General features: G+C 51.2%; 1 protein-coding gene across 1 annotated transcript in view; it reads right to left on the bottom strand.

Annotated features, from left to right (window-relative positions):
- Nucleotides 1–6,275: 6,275 nt before the first annotated feature.
- Nucleotides 6,276–15,281, bottom strand: part of SLC8A2 (solute carrier family 8 member A2) — a 135,840-nt gene continuing 126,834 nt past the window's right edge. Inside the window, exons 6-8 of the mRNA XM_081200214.1 lie at nt 14,398–14,497; nt 9,160–9,435; nt 6,276–7,802 (exon numbers count right to left, since the gene is read on the bottom strand). Of these exons, the coding sequence (XP_081056340.1) occupies nt 7,426–7,802; nt 9,160–9,435; nt 14,398–14,497 (753 nt within the window). The 3' untranslated portion in view covers nt 6,276–7,425. The remainder of the gene's footprint in view (nt 7,803–9,159; nt 9,436–14,397; nt 14,498–15,281) is intronic.

The following is a 15,281-nucleotide window of genomic DNA, read 5'->3' as shown; positions in this document are numbered from 1 at the left end:
ATGCAATAACATTTTCCCCTCTGCCCCCCACAAATGCATTAGAAAACTGTACCCATACTTTGGGCTACGAAAGTCAGGTGGGGATTTGATAAAGGTTTTTATTTTTAAAAAATCGAAACGCGAGCACCCGTCTTCTAGGGCAAGTAGAGCTCCCATCCTGCGTCAAGTTCATAAAGCCCCCACCCCATGCTTGGAAAGGGAGGGAAGGAAGCCCCCCCCCCAAGAAGTGGAGTCATGTCAAAGATATGGGCAGGAAAGCTGGTCTTGGGAGAGGACTTGGGAAATTGGTAACTTCTTGCTTGGGATCGGCCCAGCTATTGGGCGAATGGGACGTTTGTCCCAGGTGGAATTTCCACAAGGGGAGCAATCAACTCCTGAGATCTCCCACAACATGTAGAGGTAACCAGGAGCTTCGTACTCCCTCCCGGAAGTTGATGGACTCGAACACACCACCCCTGACCCCAGGCCACGCTGACTGGGGTTGAGGTGAGCTGGAGCAAAACTACCTCTGGACAGTAGTACTCAATACTTCCCAACTTATTCCAATGCAAAACTGGGACGTGTGTCCTTCAGGACGTGCTCCAGGGCAAGTCTTGCACCTCGCTCTCACCCTGAAAAAGTGTTTTTTGGGGGGGCGCCGAGATCTCGTGCGGCACCCAAAGATGTGCATTTGGGGGCACAAGGTGAGACCGAGGCCCTGAAAAAGTGGCTTTTCAGGGAGAGAGCGCAGTCCCAGAGCACAGCACCCGAAACGGCTGCTGAGATCTCGCAAGAAAAAATGGAACAACCTGTTTCTTTCTGGGGCACTTGAAAGGTATGGTACTCAATAGAACTGGTGGTTTCTCTCTGTGCCCCACCGCTATGCTTACCGTATTTTTTGCTCCATAAGACACACTTTTTTCCTCCTAAAAAGTAAGGGGAAATGTCTATGCGTCTTATGGAGCGAATGTGCGGTCGGTCGCTGGCTCCCTTTCCAGCCCCTTGCCCAGGTCTCCATTGCTGAATGTTCTGCAGATGGAGGCCGTTTGTTTCCCCAGCGACATGTGACTGGCTGATTAGATTATCTGGCTGGAAACTGTAGAAATTGCTCCCTTTCCTTTCCTAAAGAAGCTGCAGAACTGTGAATTGAACCCCATAAAAACAGGGTTTTCCCCCTTTGCAAAAGAAGCTGCACAACTGTGAGCTGATATCCCCCAAAACGGGGCTTTCCCCCTCTAAAAACTAGGTGCGTCTTATGGTCAGGTGCGCCTTATGGAGCGAAAAATACGGTAAGCCCTCTGGGTTCAGAATAGTGAAAACAGGTCGTTTTTCTGCTCTGCCCCCTTTCCAAGTCAAAGTGGACGGCCTGAGCCAAGGTAAAAAAATATATTCAACAACCAAAATAGCAGAGGTTGGATTACATTTCCTAGACTCACCTGAGCAGGGGCAAAATCATCTGTTCCCTCCCTTTCCAGAATATTGTTGCTCATCCCCAGGTGAAGCAATGCTTTTAAACCCCTGATACAATGCTTCCTCTCCTCCCTAAATTCTCTTCTTTACTACTGACATTCGGATTGGAAGCTCCTTGCAGGCAGAGACCTTCCTCTCTTTCCCCCCTTCCTTCTTTCTTCCCTGTGTTACGCTGTCAAGTGGCTCTGTTTCATTACCGTATTTTTTGCTCCATAGGGTGCACCAGACTATAGGGCACACCTAATTTTTAGGGGGGGGAATAAGGGGGGGATTATTCCCTCCCCAGCCCCAAAGAGCAAAGAAGCCAAGACAGTGAGTGGGATCCATCCCGCTGGCTGTCTTGGCTTCCTCTTTAGCCACGCGCAACCTCTCCAGCCGGGAGAAGCTGTGCACGGCTTTGGCAGAAGCCAAGACAACGAGCAGGATGGATCCCGCTTGCTGTCTTGGCTTCGTTTTTAACCGCGGGGCTGGGGCGGGGGAAGCCTGAGCTTCCCCCGACCCCAGCCCCCAGAACAGGTCCAGGAGCAGTGGCAAGGTTGCGCGCAGCCTTGCTGCGCTCCCGGAGCTTGCGGGGCTGGGGGCGCGCTCCGAAGGCTTGTGGATAGCTGCCTGAAGCCTGGGGAGCGCAGCAGGAGTTGTCACTGCGCTCCCCGGGCTTCAGGCTGCGGGCTGCTATCCACAAGCCTTCAGAGCGCAGCTGGAACTCCCGCCACACTCCAAAGGCTTGCAGATAGCTGCCTGAAGCCTGGAGATCGAGAGGGGTCGGTGCGCACCGACCCCTCTCGCTCTCCAGGCTTCAGCGAAAGCAACACGAAGCTTCCGGAGCGCAGAGGGAGCGCTCCCTCTGCGCTTCGGAGGCTTCCCGTTGCTATCGCTGAAGCTAAGGAGCCTGCATTCGCTCCATAGGACGCACACACGTTTCCCCTTCATTTTTGGAGGGGGGAAAGTGCATCCTATAGAGCAAAAATACGGTAGCAACCAAAGTAAGTGTCAGAGGGACATAGCAAGTCATACTGAGTCAGGCCATTGATCCATCCAGTTCAGTACTGCCTACACTGGCTGGCAGCAGCGGCTCTCCAGGATTTCAGGCTGTGCTCTGCCAGCCCTACCTAGAGATTCCAGGGACTGGACCCAAGACCTTCTGCGTGCAAAACAGATGTTCCACCGCTGAGCTATGGCCCTTCTTCTTAGACCTACTTAAAGGGGCACAGCCATCCCTAAACCTAACCACACCAAGTCAAGGAATCCGTGGCCCTGTATGTGCTCATAGAATCATAGAATTGTAGAGTTCGAAGGGACCCCGGGGGTCATCTAGCCCAACCCCCTGAAATGCAGGAATCTCAACTAAAGCGTCTGTGACAGATGGCCAGGCAACGTCTGCTTAGACACCTCCAAAGGAGTCCCCAGTCAAACAGCTCCTATTGTCAGAAAGTTCTTCTCGGTGTTTAGTCGGAATCTCCTGCCTTGTAACTTGAATCCATTGATTCAGATCCTAGCCCTCCAGAGCAAGAAGAAATAATAATGATGATAATAATAATTTTATTGTTTATACCCCACGCATATGGCTGGGTCCCCCCCCCCCAGCCATTCTGGGCGGCTTCCAGCAAAATATAAAAATAAAATAAAGTGTCAGACGTTAAAAACTTCCCTGAAGAGGGCAGCCTTCAGATGTTTTCTAAAAGTTGTGTAATTCTTTAACTCCCTGGCATCTGGCAGGAGGGCGTTCCACAGAGAGGGCGCCACCGCCAAGAAGGCCTGGTTCCTTGTAACTTTATTTCTCGTAGTGAGGGAGCTGCCAGAAGGCCCTTGGAGCTGGACCTCAGTGTCCGGGCTGAATGATGGAGGTGGAGATGCTCCTTCAGGTATAGTGGGACTTTGAGGCCGTTTAGGGCTTTAAAGGTCAGTACCAACACTTTGAATTGTGCTCAGGAACATACTGGGAGCCAGTGAAGATCCTTTAGGACTTGTGTTACATGGTATTGGCAGCCACTCCCAGACACTAGTCTTAAATCTTGCTCCATCTTCCATGTGACAGCCCTTAAGATATTTGAAGATGGCTATCGTATCTTCTCTCCAGTTCCTCTTTTCCAGACTAAACACAGCCAACTCCTTCAACCGTTCCTCATCAGGCTCGGTTTCCAGACCCTTGATCATCTTGGTCGCCCTCCTCTGCGCACCTTCCAGCTTGTCAACATCCTTCTTAAATTGTGGCGCCCAGAACTGGACACAGTATTCCAGGTGTGGTCTGACCAAGGCAGAAGAAAACAGGACTATGACTTCCCTTTATCGGGACACTATACAACTGTTGATGTAGTCTAGAATAGCATTAGCTTCTTCTTTTTTGCTGCGCTGGACTCCAACCCCCTCCAGCCCAAGTCAGTATCACCAACAGCCAAGGTTGATGGGACCTGGAGTCCCCACTCCTCATCCAAAGGCCTCCCACTGGCCATTGCTCTCATAAGTAGATGAACCAATGGTAGGGCCGGCCCAAGTTATTTTGCTGTCTGAGACAAGCAAGGGCAAGATGGCTCCCTTCCACCAGCACCATCCCATTCCATGTTTAAAAAATGAACCAGGCTGGTGGTTGAAAATTAGGGCCCCTCCAGAAATCCTGTTTATTGTGCATTCATGATGGCTTGTTCTCAGGATGGTATCTGGGCTGTTATACGCAAGCCAGGTTTCAATACTGTTTGTGCCTGCAAAACTTTTGGAGCAGGCGTACTGTTTCATTTCCCATTTGTGCGTCTCCCATAACTTCCTGCTGAAATCCTGTGACTTTTTATTTGTTTTTGTCCTGCTTTCATTGTGCTTTCAGGTGGCAATAATGCAGCAACGTTGAGGAAGCGTTGCAGAAGAACTGAAGAATGGTGCATCCATTATAAACCTACCACCAATGCACTATCGTTGCATTAATGGCACATTGCAGAAGACACTCAGAAAGAAACCATCTGCCTAGAGAAGATCTTACTTTCAACATGGTAATAGGAGAACATCCCACACACCACACCACACCTGAGGGCAGCAGGGCAGGTCCCAAAGCGAACACAGCCCTGAACACTGCTCCCTGCCCATCAGCAACTGCCGCCTGAGGCAGCCACCTCATGTTACCTAATGGTAGGGCTGGTTCTATTCAAAATTGTGGGTTGAAACAGAACTGTACCACATGGGATTTCTGGAGCTAGAGACACTGCAGGAAGCTTTGCGGTGCACATAGGGATGGGCTGAGATGGCCGTTTCCAACCGGCTAGCATGTTTCCAGTTTGACCAGTAAAACTTGTGTCTTCCGATCACACAGCCAGTCTTCTGGTCCTCCACCTTGGCTCCACTCCTCAGCCAGTCATTGAAACCCATCATCTGCCATGTTTTTAAAGCTAGGCAACCTCTAAGACCAAGTATGATTGGACGGCAATGTTGCCCAATGGCAGTGTGAGTCTGGTTTCAAATCTGTTGTCTTTCTAGAAAGAGGTCCACCAGGCAATGATAAAGGACAAAATTGGATGCCAAAGCTCCGGTGGAGAAGGAACGGAGTCTTGCTAAGAGTTCAAATAACCCCACTCCATTCATCAGAGGCATGGTGCTGGGATGCCTGGCAATATCTGGTTGGCACCCGGGATGGCCATGGGCATGAGGGCAAGAAGGACAGTCCCAGAGAGTGGGCAGCAAAGAGGCAGTGAAATGCATGCACTGCGACCATGTTGGGAGCAGATTTGTGAGGATGGCACCTTCCTGATCTCTCGCTCACTGCATCTGTGTTCATAAACTGAGGGGGAGCTTCCCTCTTTGTGGAGAAAATATATTAGAAGGAGGCAAAGAAGAGTGAACGGTTTCTTCAAAGAGAGGGAGATTCCATGGAAGCCACAAGCTTGGAGCAGCCCAGCGCTCCCAGTTTCAAGATGGCGGCACTTCCTCTTCCTGTTGCAAAATGGGTTCTGAGCAAAGGCTGGTCTCCAGTCTCTTCCGTCTCAGACAGGCATGCACGATTGTACGCTGTACCTGGGTGGGAATGGGCACTCAGCACAAGTCGAGACATTTCTAATAGACCAGGGAGTTGGTATGCCCAAGTGGTATGCCCAAGTGTCAATCTTTGCCAGGGATCGGCAAAGTTTTTGTGGATTGGGCTGGTTCATGGTTGCGCAGATGCCGCGGTGGGCTGGAGTGTGTGTGCACGCACACATGCATGTGCAAACGCTATTTCCAGAGCAGAGGAGGCTTGCACAGCTTCCCATTGGTTGCAGGAGCTTCCTGCAGCCAATGAGAAGCCGGCCAGCGTTGTGGAAGGCAGTCTCCACTCTGCTCTGCGTCGGTTTAGCGTGGCGCATGGGAGCTGACCGAGCGGGTGTCCATGGGCCGGTTAAACAACCCCTATGGGCCGCTTGTGGCCCACGGGCCTTAGGTTGCCGACCCCTTGTCTAGGCAAATGTTTTGCTCCAGAAAGAGACCTTCAAGTTGCCTGCAGAGGGAAATATGGTAAGATCTACAAACACTGATCTGCACATTCAGATGTCCAGAAGGAAACGGTATTCGCTCAAGGCAACGTTCCTGCTTCCGTTCACATTCTGCATGTAGGTGAGGCCATCTTTCACCTCCCCAGCCCCACCCCCCACAAAAGAGCATCATTTTTACATTTCTGGCACACTGAAATTTCTCTATCCGCCTTCCTGGATCCCACACGCTTCTCCGAAAGAATCACATGGGGATGAGTGGATCACTAAGGACAACCCATACCTATAGTTCAAAGGAAGGTCATCGGGTGTCCCCCCACCCCATCTGAGAGAATCGTCCATAGTGATGTGCCAAGCCATTCCACCACGGATAAGGTACAAAGAGAACTATACCATTCTCCCAGCCACCCACCTAGAGCGAAATTCTTCTCATTGTGGTGGAGAAAGACATTCCAGGAAAGGAGGAGAGGAAGACCCTGTCCTAACAGTCGGAAGGTGAGGGATGTCACCCTCCTTTAAAAAGCAGGGCGGTACAGACCCTTATTCTAACACCTTTCGCCATAGAGAGCAGAACAGGAGTTAAAAGCGAGTTATGGCGCTGTTCCAAAAGAAGTTCACTACTTTGGTGAACATGACCTCGTAGAAAAAGCAGCAGGAGATTTTGCTCGTCCGTTGGCCCCCCTCCAAAATCCCAGGAACGGGGGGGGGGCAGTGTGTGGGGAGGATGAGCGTTGAGGTCAAACGTCCCCTTCTATTTGGGGCGGAGCCGGTTGTCACGTGTTTCCGGCCTGATGACAACCCCAACCCATTTCCAAAAGCACGTCGGAAGCAACTGTTGAGAACGTCGGAATCATTTAGAGAGAGAGAGAGATAGAAAACAAATGGCAAAATCCCATCACGCTACTGCTGGCGTAGGATTCACCTCTCGAGAGCGGCCTTCATGAAATGCCACACCCACCTTCAAGAAGGGGGAGCAAGAGAAGGAAGGAAGGTGATTGGTCGCTTCCAGCTTTGTGGTCTTAGGTGCCGTGGAACTGAAGAACCACAGGAAGGTGTTTGAGAAGACACATTGCAGACACAGCGGTAGCTGGGTGTTAAAAACAGAACGCACACACACACAAACACACACACCATGCTCCCCTCTCTCTTGGCGTCCCTAGTTCCAGTGGGGGGGGGAGACCCCAGGACTGGAGTATGGCAGACCCCCCTTGGGGAGCGAAGAGTGGAGAAACAGAAATGTCCTGGTTGGAGAGCAAGTGGGACAAGGGCAGGGGGGGAAATATGGCCTGGAGATGCCTGGAAATTTTGGGAGCAGCCATTGGACGGGCATCTGCTCCTGAGGCGAGGAGAGAAGAGACCCCCTTGTCCCGTGTGGTTCAGAGGGGTAGGTGGCTGGCTGGCTGGCTGGTGGGGACCGATGCTCAGAAGCTTGTGGGGGAACCAGGCCACAGGAGCGTCTATTTGCAGAGGGTGCCCCCCCTGTTGGCCAGCTATCTCTCCCCAGCCCGACCCCACGCGTTCACCCCAGCGGTCCTCAGAAGCCCTTGATGTGGCAGTAGGCCTCGAGGCTGGCAAAGAGGATGTAGACGAACCAGAGGCCCATGAAGAGGCAAGTGGTGAGGATTTTGGGGGTTCGGGGACCCCCCAGCTCGCCCCCTATGTGCGGCCGGCGGCGGTACATGAGGACGCTGATGGAGACGAAGGCAAAGATGGTGAAGAGGGTGACGGAGAAGGCCAGGCTGCCCGTCTCCACCTCAAAGTTTTTGCCTTGGAAGGCCCAGTAAATGGCCGCCACGGACCAGGCCACGCCCAGGCCCAAGAAGACGTTGACGGCGTTGCTCCCGGTCACATTGCCGATGGAGGCGTCGGCGCACTGGTCCTGGAGGGCGGCCACTTTGCTGGCGAAGGTGTCTGTGGGAAGAGAAGAGCCGTGGTCAGCAGGGACACAGGGTGGCCGACAACCCTGGGGGACCCCCTCTTCCTCCTACACTGATGCCCTGGTGCCACAAGGGGGCGATAGCAGTCAAGTGCCCCCTTCAAGGGAGGAAAGGGCTGGCCTCTTGCCAGGCTTCGGGGAATCGGCTTCCTCCCCCATGGCAGTAAATAAGCAGATCAATCAAAAGGAAAGTCTTACCCATGGGTAGGCAAACTAAGGCCCAGGGGCCGGATCCGGCCCAATCGCTTTCTAAATCCAGCCCACGGATGGTCCGGGAATCAGCGTGTTTTTGTATGAATAGAATGTTTCCTTTTATTTAAAATGCATCTCTGGGTTATTTGTGGGGCCTGCCTGGTGTTTTTACATGAATAGAATGTGTGCTTTTATTTAAAATGCATCTCTCGGTTATTTGTAGGGCCTGCCTTGGGGTGGAAGGCCACCCCTCTGGGTCACAAATGTCCTCACTTCACTTTTAGAGCTCATCCCCGCTTATGTTTGTCCTGTGATAGTTTAGGTTTTTCCCTGGGGAAACCCGCTCTTTACTGCTGAAAAGGAACAAATGTCAAGCCCCACAAAACTCAACTGATGTTTGTTCCAATTCAGCAGTAAAGAGCAGGTTTAAAAGTGGCAAGATGAAAGGAAGACCCTCTCGGACTTGGGCCTAGAAATCATGGGACAAACAGAACTGTCTTTAGAGTGGGCAAACGGCTACTAGGATTTGGAAATAGCCAGGGATCCTTTGTGGACTCTCAAGATCATCAGGAGCGCATGCTGTATGAATTGCTGCCTGCTTATGTTGCGAATTTGCTGTACGAAAACAGCACCCGCATACTACTGTCTCTTGCGTTTCAGTTGGTAAACTGGCCTTTCCTTTGCGTGTGAACTTCTGGGGGGCATCAGGTTAGGGGTAAGAACGTATTTGCAACAGAAACATTCGTAAGAGATCTAGCAAAAGACCCTCAACCTCTTGAGCTTGGGCGTTGGAACCCTGGTCACCCCTGGGGGTTCAGAGGCCCACCTTGCAGCAAGTCTTCCTGCCCCCTTTCTGCCGTCAGGATTGTTAAGCTGTGGGTGAACATATCAGACGACACAGCAGTTCTTCAAACAGGTCTTGCTTATTCACAGGCCAGAACAGAACTGAACTGAAGGGTTCAGCCAGCCTGCTTATATAGAGCTCCACTACAATGCAACAGTAACCACTTTCTGTAACTATCCAATCACTGAGCGTCACTTTCAATCCCTTATTTGCATATGTGGACCTGAGTGCAAACTAGCTACAGTATCCCCCTGCTGGCCAGGGTGAGAACTTCAGTACATAACAAGGATAAATACCTGGTATGGACGTGCCCAGCGCCACAAAGACCACGGCGTTGACAGAGTCCTTGAGGCCGACGGTGCAGCCGAAGTGAGAGGCCAGGTCTCCGATGAGGGCCGTCAGCACCCCAATGACCAGGATGCTGACGCTGAAGCAAGCCCACCCGTTCCAGTACTCGGTGGGCGGCACGCAGGCGAAGAGAACCTTCCAGAAGACCGTCAGGAAGTGCATGACGTAATCGAAGCAGGAGGGGAGGCGTTCCTCGCGCCCGTCTTCCTCATCTTCCTCGTCTCCTAGGGATAGGGAGACAGGGACTGAGAGTTAGAGGCGCTTCTGGGCCAAGAGGGTGGGGAGGCCTCCAAACAGGGGTGCCAACTTGAATAAGATATTAGGGGGGCAGGTAAGCCTTGCCCTGAAATCGATCAAATGGTGCCCATTTAAATGGCAATAATAAAAATAATAATAATTTACTATTTATACCCCGCCCATCTGGCTGGGCTTCCCCAGCCACTTTGGGCGGCCTCCAACAGAATATTAAAACACTGTAATACATCAAACATTAAAAGCTTCCCTAAACAGGGCGAGGATTTGAAGTCCAGTCTCCCAGGTCCTAGTCCAACACTCTAACCACTACACCGTGCTGCCTCTCTTGTCTGGCCTTTCGCAGCAGCAAATTCACCTGTGCAAATTAAAGAGGCAAAAATCTCCCTTGACACCTGTATGCTTCGCCTGCTCAGCCTCAATATCAGTTCAAGTTGCTGTTAATGCCAGAAGGGTGAAAGAACCTACCTGTATTGAGTCCTTCTCAAGGCGGTTTTCTTCTCGTTTATTCTGGAAGGCGCTGTAAGGCACGTTGGCCACTAGAGGGCACCACGGTCATGCCACATAATGACTGGGAAATCTACGCCTCATTCTACTGATTTCTGAGGGTCCTGTCTGCCTCACCTTTGTCAGGCCTAGGGCAGGGTCTGATAGACGACAAAAGGGCTGCACCCAGCAGAGAATACTGTTTGCATTCTTTTAAACTGCTTTTTAATTGTGTGTTTTTGTGTGTGTGTTTTTTAAAAAAAACCTTTAACTGTTTTTATTTGGGTTTGGTGGGCGGAGAGTGTATTCAGCTGTTTCTGTTTACATTTTGATAATGCATTTTGTGTTTTTATAATGTAATTTTATAATGTAATGGTGACAGCAGTCACGAAATTGAAAGATGCCTGCTTCTTGGGAGAAAAGCAATGACAAACCTAGACAGCATCTTAAATAGTAGAGACATCACCTTGCCAACAAAGGTCCGTATAGTTAGAAGAAGAAGAAGAAGAAGAAGAAGAAGAAGAAGAAGAAGAAGAAGAAGAGTTTGGATTTGATATCCCGCCTTTCACTCCCTTTAAGGAGTCTCAAAGCGGCTAACATTCTCCTTTCCCTTCCTCCCCCACAACAAACACTCTGTGAGGTGAGTGGGGCTGAGAGACTTCAGAAAAGTGTGACTGGCCTAAGGTCACCCAGCAGCTGCATGTGGAGGAGCGGGGAAGCGAACCCGGTTCCCCAGATTACGAGTCCACCGCTCTTAACCACTACACCACACTGGCTATGGTTTTCCCAATAGTGATGTATGGAAGTGAGAGCTGGACCATAAAGAAGGCTGATCACCAAAGAATGGATGCTTTTGAATTATGGTGCTGGAGGAGACTCTTGAGAGTCCCATGGACTGCAAGAAGATCAAACCTCTCCATTCTTAGGGAAATCAGCCCTGAGTGCTCACTGGAAGGACAGATCCTGAAGCTGAGGCTCCAAGACTTTGGTCACCTCATGAGAAGAGAAGACTCCCTGGAAAAGACCCTGATGTTGGGAAAGATGGAGGGCACAAGGAGAAGGGGACGACAGAGGACGAGATGGTGGGACAGTGTTCTCGAAGCTACCAGCATGAGTTTGACCAAACTGTGGGAGGCAGTGGAAGACAGGGGTGCCTGGCGTGCTCTGGTCCAGGGGGTCAAGAAGAGTCGGACACGACTAAATGACTAAACAACAACAATGTACTTTTATCTTGTGAACTGCCCTGAGACCTGCGGGTATAGGGTGGTATATTATTATTATTATTATTATTATTATTATTATTATTATTGGTCATTCACAAAAAGGTGACCACTTTCTACCTCCACTGGTAGAGGCGAGCAATGCTTCTGTTTATGGAAGACAATCTTACTTGGCTACAAGTGATCGCCAAAGAAAAGGCAAAAGTAAAGGACCCCTGGACGGTTAAGTCCAGTCAAAGGCGACTATGGGGTTGTGGCGCTTATCTCGCTTTCAGGCCAAGGGAGCTGGCGTTTGTCCACAGACAGCTTTCCGGGTCATGTGGCCAGCAGGATTGAACCGCTTCTGGCACAACCGAACACCGTGACGGAAACAAGAGCGCACATGGAAACGCCATTTACCTTCCCACCGCAGTGGTACCTATTTATCTGCTTGCACTGGTGTGCTTTTGAACTGCTAAGTTGGCAGGAGCTGGGACAGAGCAGCGGGAGCTCACCCCGTCGCGGGGATTTGAACCACCGACCTTCCAATCTGCAAGTCTTGGTGGTTTATCGGCTACTTTAAAATGAGGCTGCATTTTAAATTGCATTTTAACCTGTATTTTAAATTGGTTCCCCCCCTTCTCTTTTTCCCCATTATGTTTTTACTGTGATTTTATTGGTGTTAGCCGCCCTGAGCCTGGCTCTGGCTGGGGAGGGCGGGGTATAAATAAAATTATTATTATTATTATTATTATTATTATTATTATTATTATTATTATTATTATTATTACTGGAATGAGTTGGCTCCGCCTTTCGCTGCCTCTGGCTCCGCCTACCATTTGGGCTCCCTGGATTCCACCTCACTGGCCCCAATGGGCACCTGCCAGCACTATTTGGCTTGTGTTACTAGGGCTGTTTAGGCACGCGGGTGGCGCTGTAGGTTAAACCCCAGAGCCTAGGACTTGCCGATCAGAAGGTCGGCGGTTCGAATCCCTGCGACAGGTGAGCTCCCGTTGCTCGGTCCCTGCTCCTGCCATCCTAGCAGTTTGAAAGCACATCAAGTGCAAGTAGATAAATAGGTACCGCTCCAGCGGGAAGGTAAACAGCATTTCCGTGCACTGCTCTGGTTCGCCAGAAGCGGCTTAGTCCTGCTGGCCACATGACCCAGAAGCTGTACGCTGGCTCCCTCAGCCAATAAAGCGAGATGAGCACCACAACCCCAGAGTTGGCCACGACTGGACCTAATGGTCAGGGGTCCCTTTACCTTTTATGAGGGCTGTTTAGCAATTCCAGGAGCCCACGAATAAAGCCCTTTCAGTGTAAATTCCTGCACTGCACGGAGCTTCGGCTAGAATGACCCTTTAGGTTCCTTCCAGCTCCACAATTCTGTAATCCTATTGCACAAAATAGTCTCCTTCCCTCTCTCTCTTTCTTCCTTACCAAAGAGTGTCGGGGGGGGGGGAGGCCTGATTGACCGCGTGAAGGGAAGAGAGATTGAAGCAAAGAACATTGTGGGTGGACAGCAGTGCAGGACTCGGGGGAGGGGGGAATATATAATTTCTCTTTCTGTTTCCCTCCCGGTCCATTCCCGCCCCCGCCCCCCCAGCGTTAAAAAAAAATAAAAATCCACCCACAGCTTTTATAGCGGGTGCTGTCACCGTAAAGAGATTTTCAGGGCAGCAACAAAACTACGCAACGCCTGTGCTTTATTTATTTATTTGTCGCCAAAGAAGTAATTTCTAGGCTCCTTGGTTGAAAGGAAAATCATAGATTTCGGCAGATTTACTTAGTCATCAGTGCAAAAATAAATAAATAAATAAATAAATAAATCCATTTTCTTTCCCACAGCTAATTATGTGAGGTGAGGGAGGGGTATGGGCAGAAGGCGCCACGAGGAATCCTTTCCCCCTCCCCCTTCTTTTTTAAAAATTGAATTCTGAGAGCCAGGGGGGGGATGGGTGGAGACTTGGGTGAGGGCCAGGAAGCTGAGAGGTGTTGATGGGCAGGAAGGGGGGGAGTGCATCAGAAGAAGGTGTTTATATCAGTGTTTAGGTTAATGTATTTTTTTCCTGCGTTTCTTCTGTAGCATACATTTGTGTAAGGTTGTCGTCAGGTTGTAGTTCGCATGGCTGCCAACAGATGGCGCTCGCCCTGCAAACCACAGGGTTATGACCATTAGGAGGGGATGGTGGGGAATGGAGAAGGAGAAGAGGTTGAAAAGAAGGGCGGGTGGCAGAGGGGTAAGGGGGAAAAGGACTTGGGGGCGGAGAAGCAATGGGGCAGGCCCATTTGCTGTTGAGCCATGCAGTTTGGGAACAGACACCCACAGCCAAAGCAATCTGCCCCTTCTTGCCCCGCCCCCAAAGGAAAAACTTTGACTTCCCTTTCACCCTTCCTCAAATCCTTTGGAGAAATCTCTAAGCAGGACTGGCCTCCGTAATGCAAGGTAAATCAATCGAAGTCGATTCGGATGTGCAAGACAGCTCCCCGCAGGAGCTAGGTGAGCTTCCACAAGCGAGGGGCCACCACTGAGAAGGCCCTGCTTGTGCATTGCCACCCTCTGGACCTCCCGGGGAGCAGACATACAGAAGAGGGCCTTGGGCAACAATCGCAGGGTGTGATGGCCTGGGATTCTGATTCAGAGGCTGAACCGGAGGAATCCCAGCCTGCACAGGAGTCCCTGCCTCCAGGGCCGGCTGAACTGGGGCAGGGCCTTGAGTCTGAAGCTCCTGCACCTGTGCCGGATCCTCAGGAGCAGGCACCAGGTGATTCCACTCTGGCTCTGGAGGTGATTGAGGACTCAGTGCCTACAGGTGAGTCTCCTCCTGGGTCCATTAACCCTTCAGCCTCTCCTGAACTGCAGAGGCTCAGGGCAGAGAGGCGAAGGGAGCTGGTTTCTCCCAGGAGGAGTGCTCGCCTTAAGGCCAGGGGAGGCCGGTCTCCTGGGGGCCGGGGCCGCCCCTGGCCTCAGAGAAGATAAAGGCCAGTCAGCCCAGTCCCAGGTTGCGGGAGCAACGTCGTCGTTGAGTTCCTGCTCCTACCCGGACCCAGACCTGACCTTCCAGTGTTCCTGTTCCCCGCCCGGCTTCCTGCTTCGGACCTCACCTCGCTCCTTGTGAACTGTTTCCAGGCTAGTGACTCAGGACTGGACTTTGACTACGATAACGGTAACCTACCCCCCGGGACCAGCACACAGGGTAAGCTCACGACGGCAGCCTCTCTCAATCGCCCCAAGTTAGAGCCGCCTACCTGCACTCACGGTGATCGCCTCTAGAAACTGTTCCCGCCAGGAGTGTGTGCCAATCACAAGAGCCAGGTTTGTCTTCTTGATGAGTTTATCCACCGTGTTCTACAGAAGGGGGGGCAACAGAAGCACAGTCAGGTCTGCCTGATACGCATATATCACTTTCAGCAGACATGGCTTCCCCCAGAGAATTCTGGGAACTGTAGCATGTTACCGGCACAGAGAGTTTTTAGAAGACCCCCTCTTCCCCTCTCAGAGCTACAATTTCCAGAGTGGTTTAACCATCTTTCTAATTCCTGGGGAACTCTGGGAATTGTAGCTCCATGAGGGGGAATGCGGTATGTGTGTGTGTGTCTCCTAACAGCTCTCTGCACCCTTAACAAACTACAGTTTCCAGGATTCTCCACAGGAAGCCATGACTGTGGTACGATACTGCTCTAAAAGTCTAGGGCGGGTGGCGTTTTGGTGGGAGCAGTGTCAGTCGTGGTTTCGTCAGTCTTAAATTCAGTCGTCCGCACATGACCCCCCAAAAAATCTGTATTAGGGGTAGTAAATAATACAGTCATACCTCGTGTTGAAGTAGCTTCGGGATAAGTATTTTCGGGTTGCGCGCTGCAGCGACCCGGAAGTAACAGAGCGTGTTACTTCCGGGTTTCGCCGCTCGCGCATGCGCGGACGGTCAAAATGACGCTACGTGCATGCGCATAAGCGGCAAATCGTGACCCGCAGACGTGGGTTGCGTTCGCTTCTGGATGCGAACGGGGCTCCGGAACGGATCCCGTTCGCATCCAGAGGTACCACTGTATCATCATTTAACTATTATTAAATAATAATATAATTTGGCATTTATGAATAGCACAGTGGTAAGAGTAGAATGTTTCATGTTAGT

Source organism: Podarcis bocagei (assembly GCF_964188305.1).
Source record: "Podarcis bocagei genome assembly, chromosome: 7".
NCBI lineage: Eukaryota > Metazoa > Chordata > Lepidosauria > Squamata > Lacertidae > Podarcis > Podarcis bocagei.
Note: the sequence above shows the minus strand (reverse complement) of the source record. Positions and strands in the feature narration are given on the sequence as shown.